The sequence below is a fragment of the Cydia fagiglandana genome, chromosome 3 (genome assembly GCF_963556715.1).
Source record: "Cydia fagiglandana chromosome 3, ilCydFagi1.1, whole genome shotgun sequence".
Lineage (NCBI taxonomy): Eukaryota > Metazoa > Arthropoda > Insecta > Lepidoptera > Tortricidae > Cydia > Cydia fagiglandana.
The window spans coordinates 12,855,867-12,874,439 of record NC_085934.1 but is presented as its reverse complement, the minus strand read 5'-3'; the positions used below and the strand labels follow the sequence as shown (position 1 = coordinate 12,874,439).

The window sequence follows — 18,573 nt, the reverse complement described above, 5'->3', positions numbered from 1 at the left end:
TCACCACTATTAAAATAATAATTTATTAAACAACAAGCAACATTAAAAACAGTTTGCTTTTGATATATGTATTACGTTTTAATCTAAAACAAGTGTTTTTACCAGCCTACCATTATTAATTTTAATAAATCAACATAAATAAAATTATTTATAGGAAATGAAATTATCACATTGAAAAACTTACACTACACTGATATATTACTATAGTTATTTATGGCAAAACTTCCAACCTCAGCCAGTGTTCTCACTATTTATGATAATGATGACATAGCTCACACCTTTCTATCAAATATGTACAAACTACTGCATTCTGAATTTTGATATGTGAGATCCAAAACTAATAATTTAAAACGTGTAAGTTGAATATACATACATTAAGTAAATTTAAAATGTATGTAACAAATATGACAATTCATAACCGCAAGTCTATAAAGTACATATTAACTACTTTCCCCAATGTAGTTGTATAGATAAGAGTTATTCCCAGTAGTAAGCAGTACCTATTTAGTCCCTACTACTATCAACTTCAACCGGTGTATCCTTGGCTTACCACCATTAAATGTAATTCCTGGGGAATCGTTATATAAACGCAAGTACTACATTTCTAATTAATGCAGTCTCTTTTTAACTTCTTTGTGTAGAAAGAGATCCTCTCTTGTATTATGTAGGCATGTTGCAAGAATTTTTATAACAGCCTCCAGTATCGTTTAATCTTCAATCAATCTCATTCCCGGATTATATTGGTCAATTACTACTGGGAATAAAAATACCACTAGCATTGCTGCCACAGGTAACTACTGCGTTTTACATTGTTAAAACTTATTCTTAACCTTAGATGACGTGATCAGGCGAGTTACCCCCATAATGACTTCTTCTGGGCTTTGGTATGGGATTAGGGGGCGAGGAATTATTGTTGTCAAATCTGCGCTTTATATCAGTGACAGACAACCGAGGCGCACCCAGTATGTCTTCATCGTCTATTAAAGCCGAGTTCAACTTACTGATTTCTCTTTCAAGCTCCCTTGTAGCTCTATCGATTTCTATAAATTCTTTTTCAGTACTGGAAATAGAATTATCGACACTTTGTTTTCTCACCGCGCCGTCATAGAGCTTACAAATTACTTTTTGTGGCTCATCGTTGCCATTTAGATCTCTGTCAGATCTGCTTTCATTAAGGTTGATGTCATATGCCACGTAGACTGGGTCCGAGGTGTTATTGAGACTCTTGCTTCTCTTATTTGCGAGAGTATGGTAATCTTCTAAGTTACCTCTTCTGAGTCGGATTTCGTCTTCGTTGACGCTGGAATTTCTTCTATATTTGTTAATGTCAACTTTAGGGAATGATACCTTATCAAGAATGTCGCCTTCCGAATTCGCGTTACTCAATTTAGTCTCGTGTAGTCCATTTTCTGCGCCCCTAACTACGACATCGTCGGAATCCTGATGAGTCAAAACGGGTGCCGTGATTGAATCATTATTTAAAACTTGGATTGTTTCTGTAGATGTAGTTTCTTTTGAAATGTCTATCGTTGTATCTTTAAGGACAGCTTCGGTCGTGGAATCTTTTACACCTTCTACAATTGTATCTTGAACGACATCTGGGGGTTTCTCTGTTTCCTTATCTTTGGTTTTCATCTCCTCGTCCTCAACTATTTTAAGTTCGACGTTTAAGTTTACATCTTCAGCTTCCAAATCCGGATCCTTCTTGGGAGCTTTTTCTTCGACCTCGCTGATGTTCAATGTGGTGTTTATGCTGCTTGCCTGCAATTGATATGACGTGATTAATATAAAAATGTACCTTCCGATTCCATTGTACCTTCAAGTAACAAGACTAATAGTGTAACACTTAACAGTTTTCATGATTAAGATTTTTTGTTTCAAGAACATTCCTTATTTTGGAAGTCTGTTTAAAAATGTACATACAAGATTGCTAAAATTCTAAGAATTTTCGGGCGCTAGGATTTAGAAAATCGTCTAAATGGTTTCTGACTATAGGGCTTGGACTTAGCGTGGGTTGTTCACTTACGGAGGTATCAGCCGCGCCTTGCGGCGGCATCGGCGCGCGTTTCTTCTTGCGTCGGGAAGCGCGCACGGGCGGTATCGGGGCCTCGTCGAATGGGTTCGTGCTCTCCACGCTTAGCCGGGAGCCCGACACCTCGCTGCGGGCCATGCGGGGTGTCGTGCTGGAAAATATAACGATTACGATTAGGTTTTTACAACTTTCACCGCATAATAATGCCGAGCATTCAATTAGTTACAAGTTACAAACAAACATCACAGTGATTGCGCAGGGCGACGGATGCAAACTTGACAACGGAGAACTGAAAGGCACCAAATTATATACAGACAGTGAAACTTCTATTTGCTGTACTAACTCACAGCAAATACCTACATTTGACATAACTTTTACATTTGCTTCTACTCTATGTAGTGCACCTTGTCTTCAATAAATTTCAGATATTTTCGTTAGAGTTGGTTGGTTGAGAAGGAAACTTCTTTGCGTCTGTTCGTCAGTAGGTATAGGTAATGAAATCTTATAAACAGATGTGCAAGTTGCGGAAACTTTCATAAAAGTTCACGTAGATTTCTAGAAAATTTTAGAAATAGAAAATCCCGTTCCCCATACAAAAGTATGATATTATCAAACTGCACAACGGGACATAATAATTGATGAAAGTTTAAATCAGTGAAAAGTATGACATGTTTCCGAATTTATTCTGTTTGGAAATAGAAAGGAAGATGCGCATACCTGAGGGAGTTGACCTCATAGTTGCTAGGGCTGCGCAGGCGCTCCTGGAACCGCGAGCGCGGCAGCGGCGTGATGGAGCCCCCGTAGATGTAGCGGTCCGCGTGCTCCGGGGATCCCACGGTGCTGCGCGCCCCTGACGACGTCGACGTGTCTGCGCAGAACGGAAACAATTACTAAAACGTCGTGTTACGCGAAATTGGTAACGACCCCGAATCCTGTCTTGAAGATGGTTTGACCTGTCAAACTACCCTGTTTGTACCCCTGTGTGTTTTGCAGAGAGGTTCTTGAGCCCCCTAGAGGTAACGAGGGCTGTATACTAAGTTGAAACGTGGGATGAGGCCGCACTTACAGTTCGAAAACCTTTTCTGAAAAAGTTACAATGATATCGGAAACTACTGGCTCCATCTGGAGTCTGCTGTTGCACGCATCAACAGGTATTTATAAATATTTACGTAAACTTGAAAATATCCTTTACGTTACACCCGTAATGCATGCCATATGTATTATGAAGATACTTTTTTGTTTGGTCTAGAAATAAGTATCTATCTATATATTTAGCTAACGGTTGTAATCTCACTATAGTCAACATTTTATTTAAAGATGCAATACAATATTATCTAATCTAAGTTGTGCGATAAAAGTCTTCGATTTTTCTTTATTTTCACCTCACCTCACCTGGTAGTACCTATATTCCCTGTGGTGTATATTTTTTGTCTTCGAGGAGAGAGGTCGACACCACCGTCACCATCGTACCTGTCTGAGCAACCGGGAATTGCCAGTTTCAATCTAAACAGTATTTAGCAATTCTTGTTCATTTTAGTAGCCAGTAAAGAATCAGATTTATGTACTTAAATAATCGAGGACACGGTTCTCTCACCTACATTATTGCACAAGTTTGTACACTCTATGTATGCTCAGAATGACGCCACTTTAGATAAGGATAACACCTACTGCTGTATATAGAAGCATGAGAACAGGATAAATTTGATACCTACTTAACTAGAAATGAATGGTATTGTGTATATATTGTAGGTAATCATATTTTCCCTATTTAGGTAATTCTTCACTGCACATTGCAGGGACTAATTATCGGGTGTGTAATGATCGATATAAAAATAATTAATATATTTTCTGTAGATATAACAACATTTAATATAATTTCAGAAAATATAATAACTCATTTTGTATAATATACATTTGGTATATTATTAAAATGTTTCATATCATTTTGTATAATTATCTTTTGATATAACACTCATTTATTATAACCATCATGTGATATAATGCTCATTTATTATACAAGTATTATTATATAAGCATTATTCGGTATAATAATATAGTAAAGGTATTTTTATGACGACATATGTAAATGTTTAACGCAGATTAGGTAGTGGTTTGTTTTGTGTAATGGACGCAAATCTAACCTAACCTAACCTACTTTTCTGGTAGCGGTTCGTTTAGTGTAGGGGTCGCAGTTCTTAACCTAACCTAACCTAGTATTCTGGTAGCGGTTGGTTTTGTGTAGGGGTCGAAGTTCTTAACCTTATTACCTACCTAGTTATAAATAGCAGTTCGTTATATGTAGAAATAGTCGTTTTTTCTAGTGTGTAATAACGAATGTGGAATTATATATCTAATACATTATATCAGCAATTCTACTTTAGATGAAATAACTTTATATCAGTGCCTGCGATTCTCGAACCCGCGGGCATGGCGAGGGACGATGGCAAGCGCCCCGACGGGGCCACATTGGTGCCGTGGAAACTAGGTAGGGCCCTGGTGTGGGACGCAACGTGCGTAGATACCTTCGCACAGTCCCATATCCAGGCGACCCGCACCCAGGCCGGCGGCGCGGCTGACCAGGCCCAGGTTCTCAAGCGCCGCAAATATTCGTCCTTACTTAAGGACTACGAGTTTGCGGCGCTCGCGGTAGAGACACTGGGCCCTTGGTCAGCCGACATGCAGGCCTTTGTGAGGGCCCTGTCGGGACGGCTGATTGACGCCACAGGGGATCCCAGAGCTGGCGCGTATTTCTCGCAACGAATCGCCCTGGCGGTTCAGCGAGGAAACGCCGCCAGCGTAATGGGTACCATGCCACAGGCGGACCTGCTAGAGGGGGTATTCTTTTTATAATTAGGTTTTTATTTTATAGGTAAGTTTCTTTTATTTTAGTATTAATTTTAATTTCTTTGTAGTTTTAGTTTATTTTAATAAGTTATTTTATATTCAATATGTTATACATAGTTAGTTTCTTTGAAATAAAAAGGAAACAAACTAAATTAAATACTTTATATCATAAATTCAGTATAGAAAATATGCATTATACTTGAAGAATGTTATGCTAAATGTTATTAGATCAATCTTTATATAAAATGATAATTTATATCATATGAAAATATATTAAGTGTTGTTATATCATTTATTAATTATACTAAATAAGCGTTATTGCAACTGATATTATAATAAAAATGTTTATAGCCATCGATACGCACCCCTAATTATCATTTGCAAGTGTAGCTCATAACTCTCATGAGGAGCCTTTTTTAGTATAAACGTTCAGTACAACGTTTAATTTAATGCAAGATTATGTTTAAAGTCTTAAACTAGGTAAGTACGGATTAAGTTTATTTGTTCGACTTCTTTCTGACGATAGGTATCTACTTACCTCGGCAAGCAAAGCAATAATTGGGTAAATTAGTAATTAATATGATCGAGGGTTGTTATTGTTTATAGTTTCTGAACTTGCATCTTTCGTTGCAACGAGCGGCTTTAAACAAAGCGACCGTTGTAGTCGTTCACTGGTTAACTCTTTTATAAGGCGGGTATCAGAAATTATGCAAAAATGAACCTTATCACTTTGAAACAAAGTTCAAAATAATGTGGGAAACAAATTCCCTCTGCCTTATAAAGGCTTAAGCTTATTATCTTGCGACTACTTTTACCTGTCCTTTCTAAAGGGCCCTGTACATAATGGGCCAACGCAGGCCAGTCCAAGGGACGCAGCCATGCGGTAGAAAGAGATAGCAATATCACGTGCTCCCTCTAACGCATAAATGCGTCCTTTCGACTGGCCCACGCTGGCCCAATATGTACAGGGGCCTTAATAGAAGGAATTTAGTTAGTTCCTTATGTTTATTAAGCATAGCTAAATTAGCTGTTAAGCATTGAGGTACATTAGTAATGAAAATGATCAAGTGTTACTGTGTTAGTGCAAGCTTTATTGTCAGTTCATGGTTTCCGCACGTGCATCTTACATTGCAGCGCGCGGCGGTAGACGACGGGGCTGCTGTCGCCGTTCACCTGGTTGAGCTTGCTGTCTTGCGACTGCTTCTTCTTGTCCTTTCTCATAAACGAGCGGAGTGACCTGGAAAGGAGATAAGTTTGTCTTGAATATTCGACATATTCGTTTGGATTTATCATCATTATCGTCAACCTGTAGGTATGTGTAGGTAATATAACTAATATTCTTAATATTCTTTATTGCAACTGTGGCGCCACTGTGCCAGCGCCGCACTTTTCTTTATCTGTGGCAGTACCTAGATACTTACTGCCCTATATAATCTGTGCTCTCTTTCCTGTAAAGAACGCACGGTGCCGGCAGACATTTTGTACGCTTAGGAAAAAGCTGTATCTTGATACAGATGATTGATTCTACATCGGAGTTTTAACTTGTATATTTTAATGCTGTCGACCTACAATAACAACACATGTATCTGTAACAACCATCTCTAGTAATATTCTGTGTAATATTTTTTTTTTTAAACTTTAAACTAATAATGTAATTAGCATTAGCCTTAATAGTTTCCCCTCCCTGGGGGGGTGATGTGGCGCCACTGTGCCAGCGCCGCACTTTTCTTTATCTGTGGCAGTACCTAGATGCTTACTTATATAATCTGTGCTCTCTTCCCTGTAAAGAACGCACGGTGCCGGCAGACATTTTGTACGCTTAGGAAAAAGCTGTATCTTTCAAGAAATACACAATTGATTCTACATCGGAGTTTTAATGAAAAAGCCCCTCAACGCTAGGAAGGCTAGGGCTTCCAACACAACCATGGTATAATATTCATATCACAAATTGTTATACTTAAATAAAGTTACAGTATCTCATGGACATAGCAATTTATATGTTTTTAGAGGTAGGTACAATATGAATTAAATCTTAAATAACAATAATCTACAATTTGTTATAGGTGCAGACGTCCTAAAGCTAAAAACAGGGCTAAATAATAATATTAATACTATACTACTTATATAATATAATAATCATCTGTGATTCATAAAGTGACTTGGGTATATTAATGCACGCACTAATTCCATTTTTTAAACAAAGTGTGTAACGGTTTAAAATAAAATGGTGGTTGATTTAACAATTTGTCTACTGTACCTATCGCTAAATCCAATCCAATAATAATGCAGTATTGTTGGTGCATTCGAGTATTGTGGGAAATATGAGTAGGTAGGTATTTTTCTCTTGGGCACATTATTAGACGCTTTATGTATTAGAGTTAACTACCTAATATAAACAAAAGACAGCAGACCTATTTAAATAGTGTGTGACTCAGGCTCACAATCACTTTCACAGTGCCATCACGTCATCTTGAGTTAGCAAGATGAGGTAAATACTTAATTACTTGGTGTAACAAAGGCATTATTAAAGCTTTTATCTTTATATAAGTCTTTGTAAACACTACTATGACACTATGACTCACTAATAATCAACTTTCACAGAGGTATTGTGACGTCTCGAATTGATTTAAGAAAATATTGTCTTTGTACAATGTTAAGTTACGGATGACTACCTACCTACAAACTTACATATTTATACCCACCAAACACCAAGTGAGGAACTCAAAGGCGATTTCATTTGGCATTATTTACATGCGAAGGACCCAATGACATTGAGTGACACAGTTACCCGCGTGGCGGATGTCTGTAGGCGCAACAGCATAGTTTAGTGCACTTGATTCCACTTGAGCGATCGCAATTGTGCCGTGACGGATGCCCACCTCAGTGGCCATTGCCCTGTATCGGTATTGTTACGATTTACTGATGTGCAGACGAAAAGTTTTCAAAATTGCGAGACTTCGCACATTGAAATGTATTGGCAGTTACTTACCGAAAATGGTTTTTCTCGAAAGGGGTTAGGGTTCAGTACATTTTTCCCAATTAATTTGACTCTTTATGAAACTTGCGCATCTTAAATACGAATTTAGGGTATGTCCACACTATTTCCCTATTAATTTCTAATTTCTAGTGCGAGTAGGACATTACACTATCGAGTTTGTGTTAAACTCTGATGCTTTTGATGAAGTCGCAAGTGAGCATGAATGTACGCAAGTGTAGGTAACTTATTTATTCATAATAAATGTAGTACCTACACATACACATATCTACCTACGTATTTTTGTCCTTTGCCATTCGAATGAAGTAAAGATAAGTTTGCATGTTTGTTATGACAATTATGACCGTGACCGTACTCAGCGATAAAATATAAAGTTGGTTAATATGACGTGTTCTTAAAATAACTCTTGATAGTCATATAACTCATATCGGAAAATAAATCCCGTAAGCTTCGGATTCATGTAGGATTTCTGCAATTACTAAAGTCTGATTATGTATGTAAGAAGCACATGCATTTATTACCGCCTGTACCGCGACCAACTATGGCTCTAGTTAAGTCTATTTTCCTTAACATTGGTGCCTAGTTAAATAGGTTTATGTTACAAAAGCTGGCGCCTCTTGCTTGTCATGCCTAGAAAAATATAGACGGTTTAGTCCATATCTCACGCCATCTATTGATTTGACCTGCAACCACATAACATGTCCATTATGCCCCATTTTACATTGTTATCGTAATCAGTCATCATCGCCGGCAATAAAACGTTGATACCATAAACGTCTGAGACATAATCACGTCCGTGCAGTTTCTGTAAACAAACTGTGCTTATTCACATAACAATTTGAATATTGTGAGCTCTGCCTGGTATAAACTGACTTCGAGATCAGTATCTACCATGTTTAATCGCAGACCAAACGTATATTGGTTGGCTGTTTAGTGTGATTTGTGAAAATTGTGAATAAGGTTGTTGCAACTGCATGACATTAATAAATCCGCTAGGTCGTGCAGATAGCGAGATTGACCCGGTCTTGAACTATAACTATTCCACTTGTCGCTGAGCTAATTAATGTGTATAAACATTTTTCATTGTGTATAATTTATATGTATTGTTCATAAAAGAAAATGAACGGATTTTCGTATTGTAATAAAATAAAACAAATGTTGTGACCGTAAATTAGGTATCTACATTTATCTACGTTTGATATCCTCGAAAATACTGTAGGTACCTAATTAATCTAGTATTTCGGTTTTTTCCGATGTATTTCGCAACTTGTGTGCAGCACGCGACCTTCTCTGTATATTGGTGATAATGAAGAAGCTAAGTACGGTTTTAAACTATTATAGAGGGTTTTATGAAATAACAACTGGCTTGTAAAGAAGTCTTGCAATCTTGCTCGTAATTCCAAGCCAACTTGACAGCTCAAGTAGATGGCGCTGTACCTACTGTACTGCTTCGTCCATTAGATATATGGTCTTATCTAGATAAGATAACTTTAGATTTCAATAAGTGTTCCGTGAACAAAGTTTTGTATGGAACACTAAAAATTGACGTTTGACAATTCAGTCAATTACCACAAAACTTGTGGCGCTATCTCCTTCAGCTGTCACTCTTTACATAAATTCCAAAAACCTTTTTGCAGGTGTGTGTTTAGAAAAACTCAATCAATATATTTTTATGAGTACATAAGTACAAAAATACTTAAGTGTAATTTGTTCAGAACATTGTAAAACTAATTTTATAATATTTTCCATAAATAAATAATATTAGTTAGGTACATATACCTATATATATCGTAAAGTTCTCATAATATATGAATCGAGCCGATTGTGTTTTATCAGAATTCTACTAAACAAATGGCGCGTATCATTATTGTTTGAGCTGCATTCATTCTTAACAGAACAATCTAAACATTGTATGCAGGTTAAGTAGGTAGTTACGTGTTAGTTGTTCAATAGGTACTTGAATATGTTATCGAAGTCGAGCTGTTGGCAGGCTGACTAGATAGACGGCATTTTTAGGGTTCCGTACCCAAAGGGTAAAACGGGACCCTATTACTAAGACTTCGCTGTCCGTCCGTCCGTCCGTCCGTCCGTCCGTCTGTCACCAGGCTGTATCTCACGAACCGTGATAGCTAGACAGTTGAAATTTTCACAGATGATGTATTTCTGTTGCCGCTATAACAACAAATACTAAAAACAGAATAAAATAAAGATTTAAATGGGGCTCCCATACAACAAACGTGATTTTTGACCAAAGTTAAGCAACGTCGGGAGTGGTCAGTACTTGGATGGGTGACCGTTTTTTTTTGCTTTTTTTTGTTTTTTTTTTTTGCTTTTTGTTACGGAACCCTTCGTGCGCGAGTCCGACTCGCACTTGCCCGGTTTTTTTAATACCTTATGGAAAACGTCCGCCTATAGGTATACACGCCTGTAACTCCATGGGTGATACTTGCGCGTTACCGACCCTTTAAAAACCTGTACACTCCTTTATTCATTTTGTTCTTGGAGTCATTAAGGATTATCCGAAACGACATCCTGATGCTTGTTTCACCTATCCTCAGACCGGTCTGCCTGATGTCACCTACTTCGAATGAGCAACCAACCTTCTATAATGTGACCTAAGTCTTTCTTTCAAACAATTGTAAAATATTAACAACCATCATTAGCTATCATAATTAAGGTACTTGCACCTAATAAGGCCCAGTTTTAAAGCTTGCTCAATTTCAAAATTTCATACTTTTATAAGTGTGAATGAGTTTAAATTTCTCGCCCATGTTTGGTTAGTAGACAAAATTGCAAGTTCATATCAAAAATGAAAAAAATAAAAAATTAAGTTAAAAGTGGGCCTTATTAGGCGCAAGTACCTTAGATCATTAACTAGCTATCAATGTTATCATGTGAGTAATAAAGTCGTGACAAAGTGTGCGATGGAACCAAGATGGAACATTATTGGAACAGTATGATCCGGTCAGATGACCACTTGACGAGTGTCTTAAAACTCACGCGGTTTACATCCCGTTGCATAATATTGTTAGTTTAGTATTAGTACCCACATACTGAAGATTTCGAGTCGTTCAACAAAGAAAAACATCACAAGTAGGTACCTAAAATACAAGTCACAAACTGTAAAATCAGAGGTGCTTGAGGTAATGTAACGGCCGTAACGGGCATAGACTTACACAAATATATCTCCGCACTATCGGGGTAGGCTACAATTTGCAGCATCGTGTCAAAAGAGGCATTTTGGCACGATCATCCTCTATCTCGAGTCTCGAGACCATTTCTCCGCCCTTATTTTGGGTTGTTTGGATCAGGCTGTTTGTTGTTAATTCGTTGTCATTAAATGCATACCTACTCTTGAGGAATCTTATTATTACAATATATTATAATTTATATTGGGCGTTATACATCTCCATATTTATTAACATTACAACCTAGGGTCCGTATCCAAAACAGGTCTATGTATATCCTCGTGCCGCCCAATGTGCAATACATTGTACAAAGTGACACTCAGCATAACTGCCCAGACTTTAGAAATTAAATTCAGAGCTAAACGCCCAGTGTACAATACGCTGTACATAAAAGTTTATCAGATGTAAGTTTTAAATTTTCGCGCATAGTTCGAATTTACCTAGAGGTCGTGAATGGTCGGTTCAGTGGCGATCATTTTGACAGCTGAGGTTTGACAGATATTCATAGACAAGTGTTGTACTTCCGCAATTATTCAAACACGCGCGACACATGGGTATATAATCTTAATTTATTAAATGAATCATGGCTTTTATCGTTTAGAGAGTGACATAAAAATTATCCTAAATGTTTGTTTTATTGAAATATACTGTTATTTTTTTACAAAGGCACAAATAAACATTTTTTTTTCTTAATCGTAAGACTATGTTCATCATATTGCACATTGGGCACTACTGTCATAAAAATACATAATATAACCTACAACTGAAGGTTCTTTTTTGATAGTTTATTTTAGGTCTGCATGATGATTTACTTGTTGAATACGAGCTGGAAGACTTTTTGCAATCACACAATAAAATTTGTGATCTGGATACTAACCTTCTGGTGATGAACCAGATATTTACAGTTTTAGTGAAAAATAAAGTTTCGAAGGCAGTGATACTGAAACACAGCAAACATACAATAACTTATATATAATTAAGAAGGATATTAAGTTGTATGTTAAGGAAGTTTATTAACTATTTTTCAGCCCGTGTTATAAAGCATTTCGACGTCAAATATGAATGTTAACATACATAAAAAAGTAGCCCAATACAAAAATTTTTTTTTTCTAATTTTATTTTGACTTACGTGGCTTATTATGTAACTATTTAAGCAGGATAATAATAGTCAGAGGCTACGTTATCGCAATTACGTGCCTTAAAGTTGATTTAAAAAAATATATTTTATTACTTTATAACGTCAATCAAAAACCCAATGAGCATTTAAATGAACAAAAGATACGAAGGTGGAATTCAGTTTACTGTATTCATTTTTATTCACTTATACCCAGAAAAAAAAAAAATCCTGCTCGAGTTTTGTGTAAAAAAAATGTTTTAAGTGCGTGGGCAGTTACGACTTCAAAATATTATGGCTCATATATTGCACACTGGGCGTTTAGCTGATCTTGCGTTTTTTTTTCTTGGGCGGCACGAGGATATGAAGGCTATGTGTAGTTATTGCTTGTATTGAAGGATCATCAGTCTCCCCATTGTTTTGCAACACTAACGCAAGAATATAAGTTTGTTAATTTATGCAAATGCATAAAACATGCCTGTAGAGACCTACGTAGGTATAGGTGCGGAATGATGCATGCTTATTATTGTTTGTAAATGGGTATGCCGTGGTCAAGACGCTTCTGTGACTTGTGAACCTGCTGTTATCCAATATCCCTCAACATGCTGCATAGAATTGATAGGTAACTCATTTTTAGGCGCAGGCGTTGTAATTGTGTCATTTTTAAACTTCCAATTAATCGATGATTTAAAAAAACACAATAAAATAACATTTATCATTAATTAAAAACACAGTTCACGATGTAGTCAATTAAATACCTATTTCACAGCTCTTGATCGATTAACGAATGCATTTGCTACACTGAATGATCTAATTTTTGTCAAGAGTGAGATCGAATGTTATGGACCGATATTATTGTATAAAGAAATGGAACCCTCAAATTCATTGTACGTACGTAAGTATAGTTATAGGGAATGTAGATAAAGGTATTAAGCGTTCAAGTATTAAAAATAACGAAAGTAGTTAAGTATGATGTTATCAACCGGAAGTTAATTCCCTTATCATGTGACAACATTTTCGAAACGCCTCAATATTATGCAAGCACTTTAGCCAGCTAGTTACTTATGATCTCACTTCATCTCACCCAGATGGGTGAGATCTTAATAGTACGTATTTTTGTGCTAGGTCTCTACACAATGACAATGTCTCTGTTAGGTTAACTTAAAATACTTTATTGATTCATGTGTAGCTTCTTAATTTTATTTATATCAATTGGTTAGGCTCGCTAATTGTTAAAGTAGATACTTTAAGTAAGTATATATCTATATCCTGAAAATATAGCGCTTGGATAGATGGCTATATCTTAGAACACTGGGCTTTTGCTCTACTAACTGAGCTAAAGTGCGTTTGCAGCAATATTATTAATATTTATTCGCATTTATTTTCATAATATTCTTCATTCGCCACGGTGATATTTTTTACGTTTTTCTTTAACCAATAAATATAATATCGCTAGCAGGCGCCTATGTTGGCGTACAAAAATACGGCTCGATTCTGAAAATGTATTAGATCTCTATACTGTAAAACGTAATTCAAGACCAAAAAAAGTGAGACAATGTTGCCATTGCAATAATTTGTTTGTAAAATTGTAAATTCCTTTTGATAAATAAACACGCTAAGATAATTTATTCATTAGTAATTTTACTCCTACTATTTAAAAAAGTACTTTTATTTATTTATTTGTACATAAATACAAGACGCGCTAGTAAAAAAGTGGCAACATTTCTTACTTTTTTTGGTCTTGAATTACGTTTTGCAGTATACTAGACCTAAACAAGTTACGATATGGATAATTTAAAAATATTTGTAAGATAGATATGTCAAATTTGACGTTTCCGCGATTCTGGAGGTCCTCTTGAACGATTTCGACAAGGTATGACTTAGATATCCAAGTCACATCTAGTCGATATCTAATGTAAATCTAGTTGATCTCTATATCGATTCTAGATCTTGTGATTATCTCGTTTCCCGAATACGCGTGATATTTTGATTACCTATAAGTTTGTTTAAGACATCTAATTGCCAGTAAAGTGGGTCAACTTCATGAATGAGGTGGAAACATCCATCTGAAAGTATTTGTTTCAATACTTGTAGGTAAACTCTGGTTATAAATGTTATGTGCTTGGCCCGAAGCCAGCGTGCGTCTGGTGTACTAAAAACATTATATTACTTTGTTTGATGTTTCGTACTAAGTAAATTGTTTTTAATCATAGGATTACTATAATTGATTAAACCGCGTCATAGATAATTTATTATGTTTTATTAGATTAGAGACATTAAGTAATTAAGGCAGACAAATCATAATGATTATAATATATATAATTATAGGAACTGATTTTCTATATTTTAATCGGCAAACTAATTAAACAATTAAATAAATTAAGTAGGTAGGTACTTACTTACGTGTTTATATTAGCGCGGATCCGGACCTAATAGGTACTCTCTAAGTAGAAACAAGATTTTAATGATATACCTGTATTCATTGCATCCATTATTGTTTTTCGAGATTTATATGTATAATTAAATAACTAAAGTAAATTAATTCAGTAATTAAGTATTTGACGTTTTGACTCTTGTATTTAACTTGGTGGTAACTTAAAAAGATTGTTAGTCTCATTATAATTACGAGTAAAACCCACAAGCCATGAAACATAGCGCCCTGTTGAGTGATACGAGGGTAACTTTATCTAAAGCAGTGGTTCCCAAAGTTGACTGGGCTCTGACCCAACAACAAACACTGCCAAATTCGGGACCCACCTCTGGGCCGTCTTAATTCCCTAGTAGTTTCACTCTTAGATTCCCTAGTAGTTTCAGGGCCCACTAACTAAATATTCGCTCGCGACCCACCAATGAGTCGCGACCCATAGTTTGAGAAATGCCGATCAAAAGGTTGAATATGCAGCTAACTAAACTAAATCCAGCTTGCGTGACTGAAGTCTTAAACGTTACTTTACGGTATCGTGAACGGTCACAGCAGTAAAGTCGCAATGCAGACAAATATTGTATACCCAAGTAATTCATGCAAAAGTCCTGGGTATAACTTGAATAAATATACTGTAATTTGATTGTAGTTAAAAAAACGTATTAACATTTTCAGGTTTCAAGAAATATAAGTCTTACCGAATTAAAAGGAAGACGAATTAAATAATGCATATTAAAATATAGTATGCTTATTAATTGCACGTAAAGAGCTGAATAACGATCGGCGAAAATAAATGTTATTCACATGAATATATTGAAAGAAGAATTTTAAAAAGTGTGATTCACATTTGCTCCGGATTATAAGTGGGGCAACGTAACAGAATTTCAAGAAACCGTAATAATAATCCACAGACTGTATTATATTAGTAATATCGTCACAGTGCTAAAGTGTCCAGCGACTTTTCAGGTCGATTGTACCTAATAGATACTCGTAAATCTAATAATGACATGCAAAATATCAACTCAAAAAGAGATTATTGTTCAAATTTCCGAACATTATATAAAGGAACGTAACAATAAATAGATATTAATAATTAAGTAGGCAATTAACATGTTTGAGTAACTCCTTTGTTTATATCATAATACAAAAGTAAAGTATTGTAAGTATAGGTACATATTTAAGTACCTTCCTATATAAAACATCACAATTACCGAGGATGACTTCAGTTCTATAAATATCGGCGATCACACTTGCATTATTCAGACCCTAGTGTTTGTTGATAATACTAATAGGTAGGTATACTATACATATCATTACGAGTAAGTAAATATATTCAGACCGAATTTTATGAATGCGTAACGCTCTTTGGTGTACACACTGCTCCTACTCGTTTAATGTTATCTAACTCAAGTTTTATTATTAATACTAAGTTGCCCAATCAATATTTTATCTGACTACTTCGATATGGTGCAAAATGTAAAAGGCGCTGCAGATGAAGAGAATAAATAGGTAGGTAGAGTCTGTGCGGCCGTCAAAGCGTATCCAGTCTAGTCAATTTTTCGCCAATCTGATTACATTGCCCGATCGAATCAGGACGTTGAAGCAAACGCCAATTTGGCTCGCCGAATTCAACTTTCTGATCAAATCGACCGATTTGGTCAGTCCCGTCTGGATACCGTTTCATTTGCACTGGAGGCGTATTCTAATTTTCAACATGTTATGAATGTGATCACTATGAACCGTAGATCAATAGTCCAACAAAAAATATAAACCAGGAAAGTTTAAGCAAGGCCATTTGCAGTCTTGAGCAATTTTAATTTAGAACAATTACTTAGAACGTATCAATAATATACGATAGGATATACGATTGATAATAAAACCGTAGTGCATGCACATCGGCTCAAGCAAGTTTCTCCTTGAAACGAGGAAAAGTCGTGTTCCTAACCCACCTGAAGTTAGAAATCAGATATCAATACTTCATTATTACTTTGGAGGCATTAGATAAGATTTGTTGTAGGTAATAAGACTTGTCAATACCTATTACATAGCCGAGCCGTTTGCCTGTAGGGTGCTAAATAGCCATGTAAATGTAAGATTTGACCATTACAGCACAAGGATTTTCGTGAATCGATCCGTCAGAGCCAAGTTAGTTTGGAGCGTTTGGAGTAAAGTCTACGGGTCAAGGGCGTCCTTAATGTGCAAACAAAAGTAAGAAATAGGTATACATTTCAAATTTCAAAAGCAAGTTATTCATCGTAACTAGCAAACAATAAGGGGCAAACACTATAAGTGTAAGGTAGGTACCTATTAGGTATACCTATTTGATATTTTTGGGTACCTACGGTAACTATCTAAGTTATTAACATAGAGCTTCACCTCTACATGACCGTAACACAGGTGTTTTGTATTCCTTATTGACTTAACATTATACCTACTAACACTAACAACGATGTACTTACCATGAATTTTTCAGGTCCTTAATCCCAGAGAAACTGATGCTATTCGTCCTGCTGAGCTTTCGGCCGATGGTCCAAAATCGGATCTTGTTGTGGTTGTCCTCCTCATGGAAGGGATTCAAGTGCTCTGGGTAGTCGTGAATGGAGTAACTCTTGCGGCCCGTCGTCGCTGCCATGGTTCACAAAATCCTTGTTTTACATAATACACAAAAAGGTAGAGCACTCTGGCCCTTATCAGTTATCACACTGAGTTATCGCGGTCTGATAGTGGTATCGTTTAATCGCGGCGAGATAAGTGATTGTTTAAGGTTTGTTTACGGCGTGAGCGCGGGCGTCGCGGCGCTCGGCGTCGCGGACGGAGGCACACTACCACACCGCGCCACCAACCAGCCGGGGACGGCCTGCTGATATCACATGCGACTTCGTCATTCCAGCGTATGGTTCAGCGCGCCGCTCCTTCATAATAAGGGTGTATCTACAAATTAATTTGATGAACAAAACATTCTTTGTTTAACGACGTTTAAAAGTATCTTCACCGCTAATATTCCGAGTGTCAAGAGGGACTCTACGTATTGGTTTCGCCTCCGGGCATGCCTCTTAAATATCCGGAACACTATGGTTTCGTGAAGGGTAAAGACATAATTACCTACCCTGTGATTCTCCTACCTATATGTACTTACTTTCTATTCTCATAAGTCTATCTACTGGATAGTTATTTTTACGTAAGTATGAGTGAATGAAAAAATAACTTGTAATTAGTGAACAATATCAAATTACGCTGTTAATTACCAAGTCATTGCGATGCATGCGGACCAATTGCTTACTGAGGTCGTTATTTGAGAACATGGTTTAACTCGGAGGGAACTTGGTATCGTATAACTAATCTATTTCCAACGTTGATGCGGCATTTTTATGGTAAACAAATGCTAGGTAGTAGTTGATAGTAGATATGACAGTAACGAATTATTAATGTAATGTAAGTAAAATTGGCAATAGACACTCGCTGCAAGCTGCAACCAATCCAATTTAATCATCATCTAACGACTGTTATTTCTCCATTCAAATAGTTGTAGACGGTCGGTCTAAGTTACACTAGTTCTCCTTAGAAATGAAGCGATTTCCGAACGTATCAATTTGTTATAACGACCGGTAAAAACGCTTTATGTATTACTGTCCAAATCTAATAGACATCTGTCTCTCCCTCATCAGCATCACAAGTGAATAGTTGAAGCTGTAAAATCTGTAGATGGTGTGTAGATTGCATAGGCGATGGAAATAGCGGCAGTATTTAACTAGCTGTCTATATCTGCATGATGATGGAAGATGACGTCACCTAGCATGACTCGTTCGCGTCACCCACAAGGAACTTGTACTCGTGTAGGTAAATATTGGAAAATTTACTTTGAAGATGACGTATAGGTTGACATATTCAACAATTTTCGTGGGTGTATATTCGCGGATATTTAGATAAGAAGTGCTTAATTTGGTAGCATAGCAGGTACCTATGTATAAGTAATGTATG

General features: G+C 36.5%; 1 protein-coding gene and 1 long non-coding RNA gene across 2 annotated transcripts in view; both read right to left on the bottom strand.

Moving 5' to 3' along the window:
* On the bottom strand, nucleotides 1-17,440 carry LOC134680085 (uncharacterized). Its single transcript, XM_063539124.1, has 5 exons — nucleotides 17,055-17,440; nucleotides 6,004-6,113; nucleotides 2,750-2,900; nucleotides 2,027-2,183; nucleotides 1-1,761 (listed from the first exon to the last, which is right to left on the bottom strand). Exons 1-5 carry the CDS (start codon nucleotides 17,225-17,227, stop codon nucleotides 832-834), a joined length of 1,521 nt encoding a protein of 506 aa, XP_063395194.1. The 5' UTR covers nucleotides 17,228-17,440; the 3' UTR covers nucleotides 1-831.
* LOC134680127 (uncharacterized) overlaps nucleotides 1-18,573 on the bottom strand; it is a 297,055-nt gene that overhangs the window by 35,072 nt on the left and 243,410 nt on the right. The window lies entirely within an intron of this gene.